Source organism: Hypomesus transpacificus, chromosome 8 (assembly GCF_021917145.1).
Source record: "Hypomesus transpacificus isolate Combined female chromosome 8, fHypTra1, whole genome shotgun sequence".
Taxonomy (NCBI): Eukaryota; Metazoa; Chordata; class Actinopteri; order Osmeriformes; family Osmeridae; genus Hypomesus; species Hypomesus transpacificus.
The window spans coordinates 2,369,532-2,393,030 of record NC_061067.1 but is presented as its reverse complement, the minus strand read 5'-3'; the positions used below and the strand labels follow the sequence as shown (position 1 = coordinate 2,393,030).

At 48.0% G+C, this 23,499-nt stretch overlaps 4 protein-coding genes across 6 annotated transcripts in view; 3 read left to right on the top strand and 1 right to left on the bottom strand.

The window, feature by feature from the left end:
- map3k15 (mitogen-activated protein kinase kinase kinase 15) overlaps positions 1 to 5,491 on the top strand; it is a 15,621-nt gene extending 10,130 nt beyond the window's left edge. Inside the window, 11 exon segments of the mRNA XM_047024164.1 lie at positions 4 to 124; positions 797 to 974; positions 1,752 to 1,926; positions 2,149 to 2,334; positions 2,533 to 2,638; positions 3,021 to 3,118; positions 3,120 to 3,262; positions 3,464 to 3,576; positions 3,759 to 3,865; positions 4,107 to 4,183; positions 4,488 to 5,491. Of these exon segments, the coding sequence (XP_046880120.1) occupies positions 4 to 124; positions 797 to 974; positions 1,752 to 1,926; positions 2,149 to 2,334; positions 2,533 to 2,638; positions 3,021 to 3,118; positions 3,120 to 3,262; positions 3,464 to 3,576; positions 3,759 to 3,865; positions 4,107 to 4,183; positions 4,488 to 4,578 (1,395 nt within the window). The 3' untranslated portion in view covers positions 4,579 to 5,491.
- A 4,499-nt stretch (positions 5,492 to 9,990) lies between these two features.
- ccl20b (chemokine (C-C motif) ligand 20b) lies at positions 9,991 to 11,995 on the top strand. The gene is made up of 4 exons (XM_047023695.1): positions 9,991 to 10,223; positions 10,457 to 10,559; positions 11,387 to 11,464; positions 11,588 to 11,995. The coding sequence occupies exons 1-4, from the start codon at positions 10,157 to 10,159 to the stop codon at positions 11,604 to 11,606; spliced, it is 267 nt and encodes an 88-aa protein (XP_046879651.1). The 5' UTR covers positions 9,991 to 10,156; the 3' UTR covers positions 11,607 to 11,995.
- On the bottom strand, positions 11,696 to 18,476 carry tlr22 (toll-like receptor 22). The gene is made up of 4 exons (XM_047023690.1): positions 17,874 to 18,476; positions 14,248 to 16,895; positions 13,394 to 13,511; positions 11,696 to 12,934 (listed from the first exon to the last, which is right to left on the bottom strand). The coding sequence occupies exons 1-4, from the start codon at positions 17,960 to 17,962 to the stop codon at positions 12,694 to 12,696; spliced, it is 3,096 nt and encodes a 1,031-aa protein (XP_046879646.1). The 5' UTR covers positions 17,963 to 18,476; the 3' UTR covers positions 11,696 to 12,693.
- cnksr2a (connector enhancer of kinase suppressor of Ras 2a) overlaps positions 17,931 to 23,499 on the top strand; it is a 25,676-nt gene continuing 20,107 nt past the window's right edge. For 2 of the 3 annotated variants that reach the window (XM_047023691.1, XM_047023694.1), the window contains exon 1: positions 19,278 to 20,182. In XM_047023691.1, coding sequence (XP_046879647.1) covers positions 20,119 to 20,182 — 64 coding nt within the window. In that variant the 5' untranslated portion in view covers positions 19,278 to 20,118. Of the gene's footprint in view, positions 18,016 to 19,277; positions 20,183 to 23,499 lie in introns of those variants that run through there. The other variant, XM_047023693.1, reaches the window with a different exon arrangement.

Below are 23,499 nucleotides of genomic sequence, written 5' to 3'. Positions count from 1 at the left end.
AAGTCCTTCATCCTGCGCTGCTTCGAGCCAGACCCCAACAAGAGGGCCACCGGCTCCGACCTGCTGAAGGACACCTTCGTACGCCACAAGGGCAAGAAGAGCAAGATTGCCTTCAAACCCTCAGGTATACTGCCGGGAGGGTGTGTGTGGTTGTGTGTGGGTGTCAGTCTTGTGTGTGGGTGTGTCGCTGATGTGTGTGCGCATGTCTGGGGTGTGTATGTGTCTAGGTACAGTATGTCTGGCATTTCGGTGTAGGGTGATGTTTCCATAAATTAGGACAATACAGCCCAGGGCTTTGGAACTGTTTGAATAAACTATTGCACTCTGCCCTATTTTCCCTGCTCTCTGGATTTGCTGAACCAGTCTGGCAAGGTTTGTACCCAACAAACATATTTGTCTCCCTTCATGGGTATTTGTCAGTTGCGTGTTTGTTTTATTTTATCTTTATATTTCAACTTCTTTTCGGGCGTGGTCTTATTTAATTATTTATCAACTTCTTGCTCTGAGTGTCTATTTGGTGGGTCTATGTTGCAATGCCAGCCAATCTGAGTTGACGCAAAGGAATAATAATCGAAATGATTTCAGGATTGTTCCTGGTTTCTACCTGCTCTCTCTCTTTATCTGTCTCGTTCTCTTTCATTCTCTCTCTCTCGTGGTGTGTTTGGGTCACCCTGGTCGGTACTATGACCGTCAATGTATGTTAACCAATGATGTCTATGTATGTATGTGTGTGTGTATGTGTGCATATGTGTGTGTCTCTGTGTGTGTGTGTGTGTGTGTGGGGGGGGGGGTTCAGACTACATCCGCAGCGTGTCGTTGCCGGTGCAGTTGCAGGGTGAGGCCACTGGGAGCAGCAGCAGTGAGCACGGCTCGGTGAGTCCAGACTGTGACTCCAAACACGACGTGTTCTTCCAGAAAAAGAAGCGCTCGGGATCAGAGAACCTGCTCAAACCCCCCAACGCCAACTACCTCAGGTGGGTGTGTGTGTGCTCTTGTAGGTGTTTGAGTGTGTATGTGTGTGTGTGTGCTGTTGAGGCTGTGTGTGTGTGGGGGGGACGGGGTGGACGGGGTGGGGGGGGGGGACAGGTGGACCTCCAGAACCCTTGTTCTGCTCTACTTCCTTTTACAGTGTCCTTCCAATGAGCCCTGATGAGTTTACAAGCTGCAGATCCCACACACACTCTCACACACACTCTCACACACACTCTCCCACACACACTCTCACACACACACTCACACACACACTCACACACACACTCTCACACACACACACACACACTCTCACACACACACTCTCACACACTCACCATGTCAACCCTGTGCTGTTCTCCCCTTACATCTCGCTCTCACGCCCCTACTCATCGTTCCCACACGCACACATGCAGGGGCTACCGCTGGCACACACACACACACACACACACACGCATTCTTAGTATCCCTAACAACCAGATGATCTCTCAGTTGGTAAACCCCCAACTTTCAGTTCTAAATCACAACCTAATTGATTCTGTGTATATGTGTATATGTGTATATGTGTGTATGTGTGTATGTGTGTATGTGTGTATGTGTGTATGTGTGTATGTGTGTATGTGTGTATGTGTGTATGTGTGTTTGTCTGTCTGTGTGCCTGTTGGGACTCACCTGTGTGGGCATGCGTGTAAACGTGTGTGTGTGCATTTGAACCTTGTTTGTGTGTTCATGCATTCGAACGTGTGTGTGCATTCAAACGTGTGTGTGTGTGTGTGTGTCAGCGTACCTGACGAGGGCTCGGTGTCGGAGGACCGCAGCACGCCCCTCTCCCCCGAGGACAGGGACGGGGGTCTGTTCCTGCTGAAGAAGGACAGCGAGCGCAGAGCCATCCTCTACAAGGTCCTCAACGAGGACCAGGACAAGGTCATCTCCAACCTGATGGAGAACCACATCCAGGTGCCGCTCCCTCCGAGCTGTCTGCCTCCCTGTGCCGCTTCTGTGCCGCTGTATCCGACTGTTGGACTTGTTTTATGGTGGTAATGTGTGTGTGCGTGTGTGTGTGTGCGTGTGTGTGTGTGCTGGGGCTGCTTCTATTTTGAATACCGAAGAGCTGTTTAGCCAAGTAGGATAAGGCAGGAATGTGTGTTTGTGGGTTTAATTGTTTGTGTGTGTGTGCAGGGCAGCGAGGAGCTCCAGCTATCCGTAGACCACATCAAACAGATCATCTGTATCCTGAGAGACTTCATCCATTCCCCCGAGCGACGCGTCATGGCAACCACCATCTCCAAACTCAAACTGGACCTGGACTTTGACTCCACCTCCATCAACCAGATACAGCTGGTGCTGTTTGGGTTCCAGGACTCTGTGAGCACACACACACACACACGCAGACACACACACACATGCACACAAATACACACCAAAAGGGAAATTGCAAGCACACACATTCACCAGATAACAGATCATGTGTGTGGGTGTATGTGCGTGTGTGTGTGTCTGTGTGTGTCTGTGTGTGTGTCTGTGTGCGTGTGCTTGTGCGTGTGTCTGTGTGTGTGTGTCCAGGTAAACAAGGTCCTGAGGAACCATCACATCAAGCCTCACTGGATGTTTGCGATGGACAACATCATCAGGAGAGCTGTCCAGGCTGCGGTGACCATCCTCATACCCGGTGTGTGTGTGTGTCCTGCCGGTTTGTCTTTGTGAATGGAAGTGTGTAGGTGCGTAGGTGCGCTTGCACGTGCACGTGTGTTTCCCGTACTAGAGTCCTGTATGTCTGCCAGCTTGTCCCTTATCTGTGTGGGAATCACACCGACACACTTCCTGAGTGTTTGTGTTTCCTCTCCTCTCACCTCATTTCCTCTTCTCTTGTCTTGTCTTGTCTTCTCTTCTACTCTCCCCTTCCCTTCCCTCATTTCCTCTTCTCCTTTCCTCTCCTCTTCCCTCCTCTCCTCCTCTCCCCTCTTATCCTCTCCCCTTCCCTTCCCTTCCCTCCTTTCCTCTTCTCTTCTCTTCTCTTCTCCTCTCCTCTTGGCGTCTGGCTCCTCCCCCAGAGCTCCAGACCCACTTTGGGCCGGCGTCAGAGAGCGAGGGAGCGGACAAGGAGGACGAGGTGGACGAGGAAGAGGTGGAGTTTGGGCCCGTGGGCGCCCCCCCCCGCCGACGACCCCAGCGTGACCTCTGAACCTGTGACCTCGGGGGTGAGCACGCTGAACTCCACCCCCTCCCACGACGCCCAGCGCTCGCATCATCTGCTGGGCGCACAGCTGGGACGACTCAAACAGGAAACCAACAGGTACACACACACACACACACACAGAGTAGCATCTACTCACATGGACACACACATACCCTAGCACACACAAGTACACACATGCACTGGCATCCACACACACTAGCACACACAGATACGCGCACACACACACAGAGACACAATACTCATTCACTCACCCACCCACCCACCCACTCACTACATACACCTTCCGTCTGCCCCCAGGCTCCTAGAGGAGTTGCTCCAGAGGGAGAAGGAGTTCCAGCAGGTTCTAAAGACCACCCTGCAGCAGAGAACAAATGACCTGGAGCTGGCCAGGGGCAGACACAGGCCTCCAGGTAGACCTCCTGACCTCACCTGACCTCACCTGACCTCACCTGACCTCACCTGACCTCACCTGACCTCACTTGACCTCTCCCATTTTTGTAGTTTAGAAACGAGCCCCAACTGATCCAGTCACTGGATGACTCTCCTCTCTCTCCTGTCTCTTTCTCCACTCTCTCTCCTCTCTCTCTTCTAGACCTCCCTCTGCCCTCCATCTCCCATGTAGCAGCTGACCATGAGCCCGACAAGCAGCTCACTGATTGGCTGAAAGACCAGGGGGCGGACCCTGACACAGTAGAGAGGGTTCGACATGCTTTCCTATCAGGGATTCCCATGGGTTCTATCATGTTTTGGTACATGTGTGGTTGTGGTATAGTTATATGTAAATGGTTTTGCTGTGACTGTGCGGTTGTGTATGGTTAGAGTTTTATGCCATTTGTAACACGTAGAAGTGTGACTGTGTGGTTGTGGTGAGGTTAGGTAAGATTAGGTATGGCTGTATCACGGTTGTGGTCTGGTTAAACATGGTTGTGTTCCGTCTCAGTTTGTGATGGAGGAGTACACGCTGAGTGATGTCCTCAACGACATCACTAAGGAAGACCTCCGCTACCTGCGACTACGGTGAGTCCTGTGTATGTGTGTGTGTTTCTGGTGTGTGTGTGTGTTTTGCGTTTCATTGTGTGCGCGTTTTTGTGAGTGTGTGTGTCTCTGTGGGTGTTGGGTAACTTGAAACTTAATCCTACATTATTGTGTGTGTGTGTGTGTACGTGTGTGTGCGTGTGTGTGCTTGTGTGTGCGTGTGTGTATGTGTGTGTGTTTCTGGTGTGTGTGTGCGTGTTTTTGTGAATGTGTGTATTTTTGTGGGTGTTGGGTAACTTGAAACTTAATCCTACGTTATTGTGTGTGTGTGTGTGTGTGTGTGCAGCGGAGGGGTGCTCTGTCGTATCTGGCGGGGGATCCAGAGGCACAGAGAGAGGGAGAGGCTGACAGAGGATGAGCCATATGACAGGGAATGATGGGATAGCTGAACTCCTTCTCTGGTGGACTGTCTTGCACATACACACACTCCTCCCTGCATTTAGTTCATTCATTCATTCATACTGCTTCTTCTTATTTTCTTTGTCTCTCTCTTTCTGTCTCTGTCTCTCTCCCTCTCCCTCTCTCTGTCTATCTCTCTCTCTCTCTCTTACTGCCACGCTCACTCAAATAATAGACAAGTGTGCAAACCTTTACTGTGTTGAAGCATGCGGCAGGAACATGAGCTGTTATGTGTGTAACTGTACACAGGGTCACTATCATTGTTGACCAGACCAAAACGCTTTACTGCAGGCACTTTGTATGTGGAGATGTTTTATTGTGAGTATTGTGTGTATGTCTGTCTGAGGGTGAATGTGTGTCTGTGTTGAGTGTCTGCGTGTATGTGGATGAGTGAATGTGTGTGTGTATGTGTGTCTGTGTTGAACATACAGGATGTGTATGTGTACCTGGGTTTGTGTAAGTGAATGAGTGAGTGTGTGAGTGTGTGTCTATATTGAGTGTATGTCAAAGTGAGTGTGTGTGTGCTCTGGACACCATGCATGCCTTAAATGTCCATCCCTTGTTATCCTGTCCTCCTGTTCCAACACTGAATCGACACTGTCTATCTCTGAGGCTTTCCTTCAACCCACACTCTGCTGTCGAGCTTTATGGTCAGTAACATCCAGGAGAAACAACCAGAGGAAGAGAACACTGCTTATTTCATATATTTAATACATCAGTACAGATATACACCCAAACTGTTCTGCCTGTATTGTGTAATGGTCTCTTAATTCTTCTTCCAAGTGCCTTTTGATTGACTCTTGAACCTATTTTGTCAATCTATCAAGTCTTTTGTTTTCTGCTGTTCTGCCATTCTGTCATTAAACTTGTCAACCCAGTTCTACCAGTTGGTCCCTGTCTCCATCTGGTGATCTGTTTGATTAGGTCTCCAGTTCTTCACACTCCACACAAACCTTTCCACGCATCACACACACACACACACGCATGGACAAACATGCACGTGAGCACACCCTCCTGCTTCCCCAAGATTGAATGTATCTCTCTGAAGTCAGATCCAGTTTGGACAAGAACATCCAGACATCCTCAAATTCCATACCCATTCCATCCACATTCTAGTAACATTCAAGTTCATCCGCTAATGTTACTTTTTGATTGCTCAAACAGGTTTATATTTGTTTTCGCTGTGAGTTCTAAAGTGTCACAGCGAAAGTGTTGAAGAAGTTATCTATAATCAACATGTGTTTTAAACACTCAAAAGGTTTGTTGTACACATGTCACCACCTGCAACCGTTTGCCAAAGAAAAAAAAAAAAGATTTGTTTGTGGGTGTGTTGGTGCTGAGTTCTCAGACTCAGTGTTTTCTCTGTTTGGGTCGTTTTCCGTTCCTCCGGAATTTAAGACCTGTGCTGTTGAGGAGGGAGACATAAAAATGATACGATTTGTGCATCAGAATATGTGTGTCTGCATCAACACATGTACAGTATGTGTGTGTGTGTGTGTGTCTTCTACCATCTCTTTTGGAGCAGTGGGTGTATTTTCCTAGCCCTGGGGTTGACACACACTCTGCCTCCCTTCTGGGTCACCAGGCTGAAACACACCATGATCACACAGTCACGCCACCACAGCCAATTAGAAGCCCCGTCCCACAAGACGCAGCTAAGCAGTGGACTAGAGCAGAATTGAATAGAGTCGGCCCAAGCTGAGTCGAGTTAAGACGAGTAGAACTGAAAAGAATAGAATCCAATTGAGTCGATTGGAGTTGAGTGAGAGTCAAGTAGAATTGCAGGCATGTTTTAAGGCTGTTGGGATCTTCTAATGTTTCCTGGGAACATCGCAAACAATGAAAGGTGGAGGGACAGAAGGAGAAGGAATGAAATAAAGACACACACACACAGACAGACAGACAGACAGGAGTGAGTGGGGGGTGCCGTACATTAGAGCATTGGTGTTACACGGTCCTGTGATGTCCTGCAGTACACATCTCAACACAGTCTTCCTCTCCACCAGAGTCTTTACTGCAGACGCCCTGGAGTAGCTGGTGCAGCAGCTATGTGGAACTGGAACACACACACACATGTTCACACACACATACACGCACACCGGTACACACACATAAAACAGGAACAGGCACACGCACACAAACGAAACATGATATGAACAGACTCAAACACGTACACACTCAGACAAAAAATCACGCACCTGACAGCTGCAACAGAGTCCCTATGTTTCGAAAAGTACGTGCAGTTTTCCCAGAGACTTACCTGCTGCCTGGACAGAATTGTGAGTGGTGGTCTCCATGACGGCCACCCCCAAGAGAGCCAATAGGATGGCAGAAATCCTCATATCGCCGGGCAGGTTTGAGAAGAGGAGAGGAGGCAGGAGAAGAGAGCTCTGCAGGAGACGGAGAGCAGGAATGGAAGAACCAGAGTGAGGAGTAACAGGAGAATGATACCAGGAGACCACACCTGATCTCACTGCCCTCGAAACCAGCCCAGGGGGAGTTAGGGGCTTCCCAGGGTCCTGTTTGTGTGCATGCTCTTTGACGTTGACCTCTCCTGGGAACAAAAACAATAGACACTCACATTTACACACAATTAAAAATTATCCAGGTTAGTTATTATGTGCTAAGCCACCAAAACCACATCAAGGAACGCAAAAAGTGTTTTTGACATGAAACAGTACATGGTTAGTAACAGAGACACACTCAGGAGCCGTCGCATGATGTCATCACAGGTCAAAGCTGCGCTGCTGGGCTTTCATCAGACCGTGTGACGACACTTTCAAAGACAAGGTGTCAGCACTTTCAACGCACCTTCGTTCTCAAAGACAACAATGTGACACAATGCCATGCCATGCAGAGGAGTCTGTCTCTGGATCTTCTATTTCTATAAATAATTGATATTTCTGTATAGGATCTACATGATCATTCCAGACAGAACTTGATCTTGGACAGAACCCTTTTCTAACAGAATGCAAGTACAATATGGAGGGTTTACCTCTGCAGGATATGGAGGGTTCACCTCTGCAGGATCAGTTCTGCAATCCTCTCAGACCGGTTATGTTGTGTTCAGGCCCTAGAAAATAAGATGTCATGCTACCGTGCTTGTTCCACCACACTCTAAGAAAAGCGTCAAACATCTTTGTAGCATTTCCCTGTGACGCAGTCCAACAGGTTACTAGGATCATCAATGAATCATTCACGCTATATTGCACACACACACATTCTTCACATTACATTTATGACCAAGCCTGCCTCTGACTTTATACAGATATTGTTCTAATGTTTGGCCCTTTGAAGGTTTGATAAACAATTATATAAGTTCCCATTTCCTCCTTACAACATAATGAGGGTTCATGTCACTTTCACTAGAGCTTTCTGGGTGTTGCGTGTTACACAGCAATGACGTCAATCTTTTGTCTCCACATGCAATCCCACACACCTGGTCAAACAATCACACAAAGCCCTGCCCTCACTCTGATCTGTGCCTATTTTTAGATCTCTAAACACTGGCTATTTATAGTTGTCGTGTTCTTTTTATAGACCAGTGTGACATCAGAAGGTCCTAAGTGGGAGCTTGACATGGATCATTTGCCGTTACAGATAACTGGGGGTGGATGGAGGTCTGATCTGTGTGTGTGTGTGTGTGTGTGTGTGAGTGTACGTGAAAATGTGTGTGTGTGTGTGCAGAAGTGTGTGTGTGTTTGATCCTGAATTCACGATGACCTGCTCAGCTCCAGCTAGAGCCCCTATGCAGAACAGGCATCTTGTCAGTCCTGGGATTGGGCATCTGAGCGTCTCCCAGCCTCTGCGTCCTGGCACTGAGCCGGCTGGGTCTATACCTGGGAGCTCAGTGCATTGGGAGAAAACCCAATGTGTGCTCCATTGTTCAGGTGTGATGAGCTATCATGGACATGGTCCTATCTATCAAGGACACGGTCCTAACGGTCAGATGGCTGAGCGGTTAGGTAATTGGGTTGTTAATCAGAACGTTTCCGGTTCAATTGACGTTGTGTTCTGGGGCATGGCACTTCCCCCTCTGTGCCCTTGTCCCTGTACTTACTATAAGTGTCTCTGGATAAGACCGTCATGACTACATGTAATGTGTAATCTCTGGAATGTACCTACCGGGGGTGTTACTGTTCATTGACGACAGAGATGAGGAGTTTGGAGATGTTTATGGTCTGCCTTTGTCAAAGGCAGATGTCCACCACGTTCAAGGACGCAGCGCACTGTGCTTGTCAGAGCTCACCTCGTCCTATCACACATCTGCACGGTGCTTGTCAGAGCTCACCTCGTCCTATCACACATCTGCACTGTGCTTGTCAGAGCTCACCTCGTCCTATCACACATCTGCACTGTGCTTGTCAGGGCTCACCTCGTCCTATCACACATCTGCACTGTGCTTGTCAGAGCTCACCTCGTCCTATCACACATCTGCACTGTGCTTGTCAGAGCTCACCTCGTCCTATCACACATCTGCACTGTGCTTGTCAGAGCTCACCTCGTCCTATCACACATCTGCACGGTGCTTGTCAGAGCTCACCTCGTCCTATCACACATCTGCACTGTGCTTGTCAGAGCTCACCTCGTCCTATCACACATCTGCACTGTGCTTGTCAGGGCTCACCTCGTCCTATCACACATCTGCACTGTGCTTGTCAGAGCTCACCTCGTCCTATCACACATCTGCACTGTGCTTGTCAGAGCTCACCTCGTCCTATCGCACATCTGCACTGTGCTTGTCAGAGCTCACCTCGTCCTATCGCACATCTGCTTTCATGTTTTGTGTTGAAAGCCTAGTTCAGGCATGGCACTCGGGCAGCGCGAGTCATCTTGCATCCTCGACTACACCTGTGGAACTTCAAGCCCATGGGCCCATGTCTGAGGAGACGGATATGGAAAGGCTACACAGGGATACTTTTTTGCAGTCAAGTTTGAACCCGGCACATTGAGCAATACAATGTGGAAAGTCCAGTTTTTTTTGTTTGTTCCCTAGAACTTGGACGTAGATCATTAATCTCAAAAAGCATAGCATTCCACTTCTGCAAATGTAAAAACTTTTTCCATATTCACTGACGGATATGGGATTCTAATGAACGAGAGATTCGACACTGACAGTGATCGCTCCACCATGCCCCCCCTCTCTTTCTCTCTGTCTCGTCATCTCTCAATAAGAAAAAGGCTTGAGACAGAGAATGACGTACTTTGAACACCCTTCCTTTCCACACACGTCCTAATCCTTACTACATAACTCTCCCCGTCAGTCCCAGCTCATGCAAACAGGTGTGTGGTAGGCGTAGCTGTGGTGTTAGGGGGTGGGTTCAGGGTGGGCAGGGGGGTGGGGGGGGGGCGACATTCAGGGGAAAACCCTGCTGCTAGCCTACTTAAGGCTGCAGTTGCTCCCTCCCTCCCTTACCATCCAAGCAGCCTTCTCTTCCTGCTGTCGCCACACCACACAGAGAGAGACAAGCAGATCAACCGGCTCCGGCTCTTCCACACTCAGTATCACTAGACGCTGCTCTCGGCTGCACACGCACGCACACTCCTCGCTCAACCATGGCGTGTACCAGGCTGCTGTTGATAGTCGTCCTCAGCTGTGTGCTCTTCACCCCCTCAGAATCAGGTGAGACTGACCTGCCGCTCTTTCCAGTTAGTCATTTTGTATTTCGTCATTTGGCAGACGCTCTTATCCAGAGCGAGTTTACGGTTTACTGATAAGGGTTCAAATGGATTGCTGCTCGCTGCTATTGAAGGTCACACCTTTTACTAATCGTTTCTCTGTGTGTGTCTGTTTGCCTGTGTTTAAATGTGTGTGTCTCTGTGTGTGTGTGTGTGTGTGGTGTGTGATGTGTACAGCAAGCTGCTGTCTGAGGTACTACCAGCGACCTGTACCCTGCCACCGAATGACTGGGTTTACCATTCAGACCATCAGCTCCAGCTGTGACCTCCAAGCCGTCATGTGAGTGGGACGCCACAGCTCCGCCACAAACTATTACACAGCCTAGACTCGAGTGTGTTTAGAGCAGGTGTTCTCAACCCTGTCCTCAGGGAACCCCTGTCCTGCATGTGTGAGATGTTTCGCTGCTCCAACACACCTGATTCAAATGCATGTTCGTTACCAGGCTTCTACAGAGCTAGATAACGAGCCGTTTCTTTCAATTAGATGTGTGCCACGTGTGCGCCCTGTGTGACATTTATGCAAGGCCGTAGCCATGGAGTCAACATTGGGGGGGGCGAATTATTTTTTTTAATGATCATTTCGGACAGCGTGCGTGGCTGCCTGTTGTAGCGTAGCACATTTATATTTTTATATCAATATATTGGGGGGGACGTTTAGACCAGATTTGAATATTGGGGGGGATGTGTCCCCCCCAATATGTATTATGATTACGGCCTTGCATTTATGTGATGATTTGAGAAACACAGTTATGCTGGGTACACAACACAGGACATTCAGGCCGATTTCCCCCCTTCTGACAATCCTTGGTAATGTCCAGATGATTACCTTGATAGTTCAACAGATTATTTTATAAGATCCAAAAGATTTTTTTAGTGTGTACCCAGCATTACACAATCCAGTGGACGGAGAGAGGGAGAGAGAGAGATGGACACAGGGAGAGGGAGATAGAGAGGGCAAGAGGGAGAGAACGAGAGAGGGAAAGAGAGAGACAGAGGGAAAGGTAATGAAAGTGGTAGCCGTGTGTGTGATGGATTCTCCTGTGTTGGGAACAGATCATGTGTGAGAGACTAACAGACTCACTCTGTCCCATCTCTGTGTCATTGTAGCTTCCACACCAAAGACGGAAGGTTTATGTGTGCCGACCCTGCCAAGAAGTGGACTATGAGGGTGTTAAAGTGCTTGCTGTGAGTACAACTCTATATTTGCTTTCTGGTTCCACCTGGGTCTTTAGTGTGTGTGTTTGTTGGAGAGAGAGTGGGGGTGGAAAGAGTTTACATTAGTTGAAATACAATCTGTTTTTTATATAGGAGTAGGAAGACTGACTGAAATGTTCCTGGTATGGAACTACAATTCACACAGTCTCTGGAGCAGGGGGTCCCTCAACTAATTGCTCCCCCCAAGGTTTCTTCAATTTCTTCATGGGAGTTTTTCCTTGTTTTCGAGGGGCAGTTCTGCTGGCATATGCTGTGACATTGCTTGCAAAAAGGGCTATCCAAATAAATGTTGATTTGATTTGAATACATTGCATTATACATTGCACCTTACAATCCATATGAATTTACCATGCTGAGAAAGAGTATAGTGTTTTCATTTGGTTTGAAACTTGATGTTCAATGGGACTTCTGTTGGTCATTACTTTATGTGCAGTTGTTCTTTGTATGTATTGATCCGTGTAATTAATAGATCTGTTTCATAAACAGAATACTGTATTCATAATATGAATAGTAAACATGAAAGATATGACTGTTGGAAACATGAAGACTTTTGCGTTTGCTGTATACCACAAGTTGAGTTAGTATGGAGTCAGAGGAATATGGAACACTTGGATTTAAAGAAATATGTTGTCTCGTATTCATGTTTTATGTCTGTATATATTACATAACATTTAAATGTAATCATCTTTCTGTAAAATCACAATCAATTTTTTGTTCTACTAAAACAGCAAAGCATACTTTCTATTTTCATAAACAGTTTCAGTACAACAACAATCTAAAGTTTGTTTGCACTCTTTCGCAATCCATGATCATTCCTTGATTTCTGTCATCCTGAACGTAAAAAATAAACAATTATCAACAGCGTGAAAAGTATAGTACTGTAATTGCTTCAAGTCTACAATAACAAGGTTGACAAGACACGTTAAGTGAAGACACATCGACTTGAAAGTTGGGCAAAGGTTTCAGTTCGAGTAGGAGTAAAACTATGTGAGGTATTTAAAATTCTCTTGCATTTCCTGCTTGATGTTGATTGCCTGTAAATGTGTGTGCATGTATGTGTGTCTGTCTACTTGTTGGCACATGTGTATGAGTATGTGTGTGTGAGTGGCCTATGTGTGTGTGAGTGTATGAGTAGCCTGTGTGTGTGTGTGTGTGTATGTCTGTGTGTGTATGTAGGAGTATGTGTGTGCACGCGTGTGTCAGGGTCCCTCCAGCCCAGTGATGAGGGAGTTCTCCTCTCCAGAGGCCTCGCTGGTCTCCAGAGCCAGGTGGAGCTTGTGCCAGAAGAGCTGGGTGTGCTGAGCAGCTCGGGGCCAGCTCAGGTAGGTCTGCCTCTTCAGCAGCCTCCTCATGCGGTGGTAGGGAGACAGCTGCTGGGCTGGGATCTCCTCCAGGAACACCAGGATCAACACGTCCTTGCGCTCGTCAAACAGGCGGAAGCTAGGGAAAACGGAGGGGGTACGGCCGGTCGGGTCAGTGTGTGTGTGTGTGTGTGTGTCTTTTACGTGTGTCTTTGTGTGTACTTTATATCAGTGGTACCAGTGGGGTCCGCGAACCATAGCCAGGGGGTCCGCGAAATAATTTGCCATAAATTATAACATAGTCAAATTAATTGTAAAATTAATGTGCATCATTAAAAAGTGAAAACAAATATAATAATCTAAAGATGGGGACCATTTGCACCAATAAAACAAGCATATTGTGTCCATTTAAAGGGTATGGCTTAATGGGTGTTTATGGGGGTCCTTGGAAAATGTTTAGCCCTGTAAGGGGTCCCTGGCCCCAAAAGGTTTGAGAACCCCTGCTTTATATCTGTCTTTTTCTTTGTGTGTGTCTACGTGTGTCGGTCTTTATGTGGTTGTGCTTGTGTCCGTGTGTGTATATAAGACAGAGACTCACCTGGCGACCTGGATCTCTCTGGAGCACCACTCACTCTCCAGGTAGCGGCGGCTAATCACACAGATGGTCTTTCTGCTGCCGTAAATGGCGTCTGTAATGTTGTCTATGATGGCTTTACCTGCAGAGCACATCCCATGCTGAAACACACTGTCCTCGCAACACAAGTCACACACAAGGCTGACACCTGCTGGTGAACTGTCGCTACTGCGTCGACTCCATCCATCTCCATGTGTGTCCATTTGTTGACATCCAACACGCTGTATGAAAACTAGGTGGAGCTAAGTGGCAGAGCACCTGACTGCAGATCAAGAGACAACAGGTTCATATCCCTTCTCATGCAAAGTTTAGGATTAAAAGGAAAAAATGTCAACAGATGCCCTCCCTGTCACGGTGAGTGGTGGGGTAGGACCCAAACGCAGGAGAGGTAGCCAGACTGAGCGGTACACAAGGGGATTATTCTGGAATAGGGAAACATACAGGGTACTTACAGGAACAAAGGTAAGGACAAGACTAAGACTGGACACAAAACAGGAACCTAATTACACACTAACCACCAAGACACAGGTGGACACGATAAGACTCATGAGAACTGAAACCACTCAAAGAGACACAGGTGAAGACAATGACAGACAGGGAAACACGAGGGCAGGGCAAAACAAAACAAGGGGGGCACGGCTGTGGCCATGACACTCGCCCATCCCTCCTTCCCTAGTCCCTCCATCCCTCCTTTCCTAATCCCTCCATCTGTTCTTCCCTCATCCTCCCTCCCTCCCTCCCTCCCTCCCTCCCTCCCTCCCTCCCTCCCTCCCTCCCTCCCTCCCTCCCTCCCTCCCTCCCTCCCTCCTCCCACCTACCAGGCTGGAAGTCTCGATGGTGCAGACACAGTTTCCATCCCTGCTCGCCCTCCAACACAGGCAGCATCTCCCTCAGCACCCAGGCTTCATCGTGGACGTTGTAGGACACAAAGGCGTCGTACTGGCACGCTCCGCGCCCATTCTTCCGCTTGGCGTCAAAGAGGAACGCCCTGCAGAGGTAGTAGGCGTAGACCACCTGCCGTCGCAGGTGGTGGTGGGAGAGGGCGCCGGCGAGGAGAGCGAGGACAGCGCAGGTGGTGGAGATGTAGAAGGAGAAGCCGATGCTATCCAGACAGGAGCGTGTGTCCAGATCGAGCAGCTTGGAGCCCTTGAGGTCTGCCGGGAAGATGCAGGTGTAGCTGTGTCCTTGCAGGACCTGGGTCTGAGCGCTGTTCTCGATGAAGTCCAGAAGCCAAGCGTTGGTGCAGTCGCACGTGAAGTCGTTGCGTTGCAAGTCGAGGTAGGTCAACGCCGGTAGAGATTTGAGGACGGTCTCGTTGATGATGGAGAAGGCGTTTTGCCGGGCCTGCAGGAATCGAAGCTGGGACAGGTTGGCGTGTATGAGGAAATCTAACGACTGAAGTTCGGTTGTGCTCACGAAGAGCTGTTCCAGATTTGGGATCGGGTGAAACAGTTCTGGATCAAGATTGACCAGGTTGTTGGCGTTGATTTCTAGATACTTTAATTGAGGTGTGTGATTAAAGGTCTCTGGTTTCAGGGACGTTATGCGAATATTTCTGGCTTTGAGAACGGATAGGTTTGTCAAGCCTTCCAAGAAGTTGGGCGGTAGGTGAGACTTTTCCCTGTGGTGTTGAGAAAAGATGAGGAGGGTCTGAAGAGATGACAGGTTCGCAAAGGGCGGATCTTTAATCTGTTCGTCTGTCTTATACTGACATTTATTGTCACACATATTTAGATGTATAAGATTACTAAGTCCGCTGAAGACCTCTTGTCTGATTCCCTGTCTACCACAATCGATCAGATTTTGCGACAGGGTCAGTTTTTTGAGGTTGATCAGACCCTCAAAGGCCCCAGAATCTAATATGTTAACCAGGTTGATACCGAGATTCAAATGGGTGAGCAAATGTACATTTTTAAAGGTGTTGTGTTTGATGTGTTTGAGTTTATTGGAGGTCAAATCCAGACATTTCAGATTTGGCAAGGAGTTTTTGAAGACTTTGCCCAGACTGTGAATTCGGTTGTTACCAAGCATCAATATTTCCAACGCGTTCAAATCTTGAAAAACACAGGCCTCCAGTTTAGAGATGACATTCGAGAAAAGAAAGAGAACAGTGAGTTTTGTCAGATGAGCAAAATCCGAGCACCCGAGCTGACGGATGTTGTTGTGACTCAAATCCAGGGTTTTCAGCTTGGTCAGATTGCTAATGACAGTAGGAACCGAGGTAAGGTTATTTTGACTCATCTTTAGACTAGCCAGTTGCTGCAGAGCTTTGAAAGAGGACCCAGACACGTTAAAAATATTGTTCTTGCTAAGATCCAAAGAAGTCAATTTGCCGCACGATTTGAGGAGATCTCCCGGGACAGTAGCGATGCGGTTGTTTCTCACCAGGAGGCTGGTCACTGTTGGGATCCGGCAGGCAACGGTAATGAGCGGACTAAGGGCCTTTCCCACGTCATTTAGCGTTAGATTTGTCAGGGACGAGTTGAGGGTCTGCAGAACCGCACGCATACTTTCCAAAGACATGTGACCACCTCCTAGGTCAAGTTTGGACACATTTTGTAGGAAAGACTTGTTCTGCACATCCCAAATCATGTCCTTCTGGCTACACATGTATAGATTTAATGTGGTCAGTTTAGGAAAAATGTCTGACGTCAGCCTGAATGATTTAAATGGATTCTGTGATATATCTAATGACTTTAATGCCAAGGACCTGTTTGATATATCCGTTGAATTAAAATACTTAAATGTGTTATCGTGAATGTCCAACACATGCAGACCTGGGGTGTGCTGTAATATGTGGCGAATAATCTCTAATTTATTCAAGCGATTGTTGCTAAGATCCAACTGTTGTAACTTTGAGCATGACTCAAAGGATGAATTTGTGATGGAGGAGATCCAGTTTCCGTCGAGTTTCAGAGACAGCATACTATTGTTCAGACCTTGGAAGATGTGTTTTGAAAGGTTGGTGAGAAGATTCCCGCCCATATTCAGATTATCTAGCACCGGCAGATTTGCGAATGATCCATCCTCAACATGGGAGATGTGGTTTTTTCTCAAGTTTAAAGATCTAAGAAGTGATGTGTTATAAAAATCATTTTTTTTAATTTGAGACATTTTATTACCACTGATGTCTAAAAACACCACCAATGATGGAATATCCTTCGGCACGACTGACAGGTTTCCTTTGACACAAATCACGGACATGTCATTTGTGGCGTTTTCGGGGAAAACAACTCGGCATCCCTTCAGTGAGTAGCAGCTAACTGAACATTGACCTGCGTAGCACACCAGCAAGCACAAAATGACAAGAATCTGACTCAGAGCAAATGTAAACTCACTTCCCCTTCTCGTTTCAGCAAAACCAGGATCTGTGGATTGTCTCTTTTCACCAGCACAGGAATGTTGGTTAGTCTCAGGCATACGTTGAATCCTCATCATGTCCCGTTTAAGATGGAAATAGTTTTTCCTGGACATTAAAGAAAATATTAGACAACATATTGGTGTTATGATTTTAAATGGTTCAGACATTAGTTTGACATGTTTGATATGATTCTGTAATCAAACGGAACAATTAGCCTACTCAATACTCACTGTCCCAACCATAAGATAACATTTATAACATTTTATAACAATTGTTAATTAGGTTCCAAAATTGCCATTAATCGCAACATACTTGAGTGTTGGATAACAACCTAGCCTAAATCAGGAGTTCTGAAACTTTGGGGGCAAAGGACCGCTTAGAGGGGAGAACATTTTTCATCCAAGAACCCCCCCCCCCCCATAATTGTAACAGCCATACCCTTTGTTCTCTTAAATGGACACAATATGCTTGTTTTATTGGTTCAAATGGTCCCCATCTGTAGATTATTATATATGTTTTCACTTTTTAATGATACTGCACAATTTTACAATTTGATAATTTATGGTTAATTATTTTTCTGTGGAACCCACTTTGAGAACCACTGCCCTAAACTATGGAGTTGCCATGGCTTTGCACATCTATTTTTGTATAGGTTTAGCTATATCACCCACTGGCTTATCATCCTAAAGATAATATCTTAGAACATATTATGTCTTACAGTTTTTTCTGTGGTACACTCACTCTAAAAGGAGAATCACAATCGGTGTTGGACTAATAGTCTAGTCTTTAGTTTTGATGCATCACATATATTTCGTTTTGGTTAAGAACATATTATCATCAATGCTGCTATGTTCATTTGGAGTATGTGTATTTGGAGTATGTGAAGTGAAGACAGGCCTGTCAACACAGGCTACACACAGGCTACACACAGGCTACACACAGGCTACTCACAGGCTACACACAGGCTACACACAGGCTACACACAGGCTACTCACAGGCTACACACAGGCTACACACAGGCTACTCACAGGCTACTCACAGGCTACACACAGGCTACACACAGGCTACACACAGGCTACTCACAGGCTACTCACAGTCCACAGAGGTCCACGGACAACCCTGGTGCAGCTTCTGATTCCAGTCTGGAGCGACCACGTCGACTCGAACAGCATGCATACGAACAGGGAGGAAAACAAGACGCGAGGAAGACCAGAACAGTCAGTGGGTGAGTTTATCGTGTATGTCAGGTCTCGCAAAGTCGGGTCAAGTATTACACTGATTCATGCACGTATCTGGAATCTAAAGACTTTTGGTCAACAGTTACACCTTTGATAACATGTGTCTTGTTTCATTTCACTATTAGTTGAACTGACATGAGATTGTTCCTCTTAAAATGAGTCACCACCGAGTAAATAAAGGAAGTGTAGTCTTACAGTTAATAAAATGAAGGAAGCTCACTGGTGGGAAAAACCTCTTTCTGCCCTCTCCTCTTTAGTCCACAGTTTAGATTTTCCACCAGCAGATGTTGCTGTTATGCAAGAGATGTTTTATGTTGGCTGACGGTCCTGTAGAACACATTTTAAAAAGCTATAAAGAACAATGGAAATAGGATCACTCCATATTTTCACCTGTGTGTGCTTGAGATAATGTGTATCTGAGAGAGAGAGAGAGTCGCTCTCTCCCTGTGTGTGTGGGTGCATGTGTATGTGTGCGTGTGTGTGTGTGAGTGTGTGTGCATGTGTATGTGTGTGTGCGTGAGCGCGCACGCATTTCAATCTGAGATTTAGAGCTGGCAGCGTTGGGCTCTGACAAACCCCACCAGGAGCCTGAAGTACTGTCCTCTTAACCCACTTAAACACACACACATACACACACACACACACACACACACACACACACACACACAAACTCATAGTGACTCATGGTGCCAGTGTACACTGCACCATGTGGCACTGCCACCCAGAGGCCATCTGGCCTATGAGATGCCAGTGAGATGGGTTTGAGGGTATTTATGGTTGTGCGGAATCTGTGTGCCGTCTCTATAATGCAAATACACACAGACACACACAAGGTTCTTACTCCTACAAGTGATGTTTCATGAACACACCGCATCATCTCGAGTTGCAGAAGTGGCGGCAGTGAGTCACCACCTCCTCACCGCGGCCCCGGGGCTCTGGGGCTCTGGGGCTCTGGGGCTCTGGGGCTCTGGGGCTCTGGGGCCATGGGGCTCTGGGGCTCTGGGGCCATGGGGCTCTGGGGCTCTGGGGCTCTGGGGCCATGGGGCTCTGGGGCTCTGGGGCTCTGGGGCTCTGGGGCCATGGGGCTCTGGGGCTCTGGGGCCATGGGGCTCTGGGGCTCTGGGGCTCTGGGGCTCTGGGGCCATGGGGCTCTGGGGCTCTGGGGCTCTGGGGCCATGGGGCTCTGGGGCCATGGGGCTCTGGGGCCATGGGGCTCCTGGGCTCTGGGGCCTCTGCTCAGTTGATGAGGGGCAGGCGAGGGGCGAGCAGGACGGCTGCCTTGACATTTGTGAGGGGCAGTGATCCAAATATTGATTTGTTTTTCAGACAGCTTTGGAACCATAGGGTTGACTCTGTGTACATACAGATCAAGTTATGATGCAGATCTAGACTTTTATGTGTCCCCCCCCATTCTATAGGAGGGCATTTGAATAATTCGTCATAAGTGCAGCTTGGCCACTGGCTGTTGTAAACTGTCATATTTTTAAATGTAATTTCAACATTTTGTAGTTAGGCAACTTAACTTAAGATGTTGAAGCATATTCACACACAAACGTACCAACGCACACACACACGACCCGATTAAACGTCTGTAGGGACCGGGTTTTCCGTATATCTGAGGATGTTATTCGCGTGGGAAATACTCTGCCGCGCAGCCACCCACGGGGCGCGTGCCCGATTTAATCATATCTCCTCCCGCTGCAAGAAAGGTAGAGAGAGAGAGGGGGAGAGAGAGAGAGATGACAGTGTCGATGCTGCTGAGTGTCGAGTCCAATCCCCGGTGTGTTATCTCTCTGCTAGACAGTCGGTAACGGAGCTGCTCCTCACGGGAGCAGACGGCAGGCGCGCGAGGGAGGGAATGAGAAAGCGCGAGGGGTTTCATTCTGGTGACACATGTCAGATATAGGCTCGAGCTGTGGAATGTATCGGATGCCAGTGCACACACAGATGGGCTGTCCCGCGCTATGCCGTGCACTTTGACGTCGCTGCACTAACGGGAGACAAACTCCCGCAGAAAGAGGGAAAGACACATTGGAGAGACTGATAGAGGGACTGGGCGACGGCCGCGGCGGAGTGTCTGAAGTTTCCCGATGGCGCTGGTGATGGAGCCGGTGAGCAAATGGAGCACGAGCCAGGTGGTGGACTGGATGAAAGGTGCGACACACACACTTACACACACTCACACTTTCAAACCCACGCACACTTGAATTGTGTAGCCTACGTGTGTCTGTTAGAAAGATTGACGGAGTGAGTGAGATAGAGAGCGCCTGTACAGACTATGCGGGATGAAAACACTCACCGCGTGCGGAGGTGTGAGCACGCGCGCTGTGTTGTAGTCTCTGTCGGCTTCATCAGGCCTAAAGCTCCAGCTGAAAGGGATGTTACAATAATGTGGAGGATTGTTGATGCATTACATGTGGCTGTTGTGTTTGTGTGTGTTTGTTTGTTTGTTTGTTTGTTTGAGGGAGCAAGTTTCCAATGTTTAATCGACCAACATTGATCATTTTGGAATTCTATGATTGATCCGAAATCAGTTCAGCTTCTGGCCTGTTCTTATGGATATAACTGAGACTTCAACCTTTGACCTCACCTCCCTAACAAACACATTCAGCATCTGCCAAATTAATACAATTGAAATGTAACACAGCCTTCCACAGCCCAGTGCAGAGAGGATGACAGGAGAGAAGGATTCCAGCTGTCAACAGTAACTCTCTCTTCAACCAGAGTGCAATGCACTCTCTTTTCTCTCGGCCTCTCTCTACTTCCCTCTCGCAGCCCCCCCCCCCCCCCCCCCCCCTGCCCCCTCAAATCATTAGGAGTAAAGTCAGTTAATATTCATAGCAGGTTTATACCCCTAGGCCTTTCAAGGAGTCAGTGTGTTAGTGAGTGCTGATCAAGATCACTGGACCTCGAATGGAGCTAACATACCGGATGACATCACAAAAAGGGTGAACTGCAAAGAGAGTGGACACTGCCACATTTAGGCACACAGGGTCATAATCCTAAAAGGTCTGAGAGAGGGTGTAATATGGATGGTGGGGATTCGAACCAGCAACCGTGAGAAGGTGGTCCCTGTAGTAGACAAAGGAACCAGAGAAAATCATAGTCATCTTCTAAAGAAACATTGCTAAAACTGCTTCTCCAGATATGTCTTAGTAGTGCCTGAACACAGTAAATATTCATTCTGCGTGTGTTTGTGTGTGTGCGTGTGTTTGTGTGTGTGTGTGTGTGCGGGCACAGGAGTGTGCGGGTGTATGGTGAGCTGTTCATCTCAGACCGTCTGTGCAGAACAGCTGACAGACACACACACACCACTACCCTGAACAGACGGCTCCAACCAGGCCCACATAGACACACACACACACACACACACATACACATAAGCGGCACACACACACACCCGCAGACACACACCCGCAGGCACACACACGTACACACACACACACATACAAGTGGCATGTACTCTTGTGGTATTTAGTCCATGCTCGGTCTCCTGGGTGTGTCTGTGGTGACAGTATGGAATATGATATTGCACTGAAGCTTTGTCTGTGTGTGTGTGGCATGACTGTGTGTGTGTGTGTACCGTATGTTAAACCAAACAGCCAAATGCCAGGGCAAGCCAGGGCCAAAGATCTTGGTCTGTTTGCTTAGCTACAGACTAGCATTAACGTTGTATAAGGGGAAACAATGGGGGTAGCTGTTAGCTCTTAATAGCACACTGTATCTAAATCACTTCACAGATAGAGCCTTCTAACCAGCAACACTAGGAGCATAATCCTGTTCAGAGGTCTAACAATGTCATCCATGTACAAGAGACCAGGGATGAGATGGTGAAGACAGGAGGAGAGGAAAGGAGAGAAACGAAGAGGAAGGAGAAGGAAGGGAGAGAAGAGGAGAGGGGAGGCGAGAGGAGGAGTGGCGAGGAGAAGAGAGGAGATGGGAGGAGAGGAGAAAACCAATTATATTGCTGTGTTAAACAACATTATACAGTATCTTGGGGGCATGGAATGTATGCAATTTATGTATGATGCTGAATCACAGTAAGCAGTACCAACTCACAAGCAGAAAGACAGGCAGGCAGGCAGACTGGCAGGTATAGACAGACAGACAGACAGACAGACAGACAGACAGACAAACTAACAGGCAGTTAGAAACAGGCAGTTAGATGCACAGGTGCTTTCCAGTAACACTGACAACTCATTTTATCTATTGCTTTGTTTGAGCCTAACTGTTAGTGCTTCCTTCAATGTGAAACTAGACAGGTGGATACAGCCAACTCTATAGGTCTATACACGTCTGTGTGTGTGTGTGTGTGCGTGAGCGTGTGTACGTTCATGCCTGTCAGTGTGTGTTTGCGTCTGTGCACCAGAGCGTGCGTGCGTGCGTGTGTGTGCATGAGTGTGTGTGGGTGTGCGGCTTGCCTGCTGCTGTGAAAAGTGTGTCTGTGGGAGTTGAGTGTGTGAGTCAGCAATGAATCACTTAGCACTGTACCAACGACACGCGCGCGCACACACACACACACACAAGAATCGGACCCATCCATACTGTATTCTCACACACACCTCCTCAGTGTTATGGTCTGCTTTACAGTAGATAATAATACGATGCGGGGGATATCGGAGGAGTTGCTGTTCTGAAGTTCAGGCTGGAGGGGAATGTTTGGGTGGAGCGTGTGTTTGTGTCTTTCGGATCAGTATGCAGGTCCCAGTCTCTCCCTGACAGTGATAAACGACGCAGATTAACTGTGAAGTCCGTCTCTCCATCGCTCCCCTGTTCTTCCTCCTGTTGCCCCTCCGTCTCTCTGTCGCGTCCCAGCAGTAGTGACACTTAGCCTGTGACCAGCTCCTGGTGCCACAATCAGCCTCTTATTGACATAGCTCGACTCCGGCAATCACCGGCAATTAGCAGGTCATTATCAGGGGCGTCGCCCTGTCAGCTCCAACCGACTCACTCGGAAAACAGGCTGCTATGAACTCATCAAATAGGGACGAGGTTTTTTCTATCGGTGTCACTCCCAGGGCCCCTCCCTAGTCAGCTCCTCAGGCCCCTCCCCCTTTTCCCAACCGCAAGGATCTCTTTGGAGGAAGAGTGTTTACGGCTCTGGTCTTTTCTTTCTGATTGGCTGGTTGGGACTGCTAAGTTGAGATCTGGGGGAGCGTTTTAGGGGAAAAGCGGTTGAGGGTGCGGCTTTCATCAGCCAATGATGTTTGGAAGGCTGTGGGGCTATTGTAGCTCCGCCTCCAAACACTGTGTGTGTGAGGGAGGGAAGGGGTCAACTGAGGATTGGGGTTGGGAAAAGGGGTGGTGCTGTGTGGGCGGCGGGGATGTGGTGGTGTGTGAAGGGTGGGTATGGGGTGTTGGCAAGCCGAGAAATGCTCTCCGTATGCAATACAGTTGATGACAGACAAAATGTGTGTGTGTGTGTGTGTGCATTTCCACAGCTGCAGTAGGGACCACTCTCCTCCTCAGTC

What these genes read in the sequence shown, in the direction of transcription:
- ccl20b (XM_047023695.1), top strand. Translation starts at nt 10,157, where the DNA reads ATGGCGTGTACCAGGCTGCTGTTGATAGTCGTCCTCAGCTGTGTGCTC. An exon ending in CTTCACCCCCTCAGAATCAG is followed by an intron (nt 10,224 to 10,456) that starts GTGAGACTGACC and finishes TGATGTGTACAG; the next exon opens with CAAGCTGCTGTCTGAGGTAC. An exon ending in TGTGACCTCCAAGCCGTCAT is followed by an intron (nt 10,560 to 11,386) that starts GTGAGTGGGACG and finishes GTGTCATTGTAG; the next exon opens with CTTCCACACCAAAGACGGAA.
- tlr22 (XM_047023690.1), bottom strand. Translation starts at nt 17,962, where the DNA reads ATGCTGTTCGAGTCGACGTGGTCGCTCCAGACTGGAATCAGAAGCTGC. An exon ending in CCATCGAGACTTCCAGCCTG is followed by an intron (nt 13,512 to 14,247) that starts GTAGGTGGGAGG and finishes TGTGCTCTGCAG; the next exon opens with GTAAAGCCATCATAGACAAC. An exon ending in AGAGAGATCCAGGTCGCCAG is followed by an intron (nt 12,935 to 13,393) that starts GTGAGTCTCTGT and finishes CGTTTTCCCTAG; the next exon opens with CTTCCGCCTGTTTGACGAGC.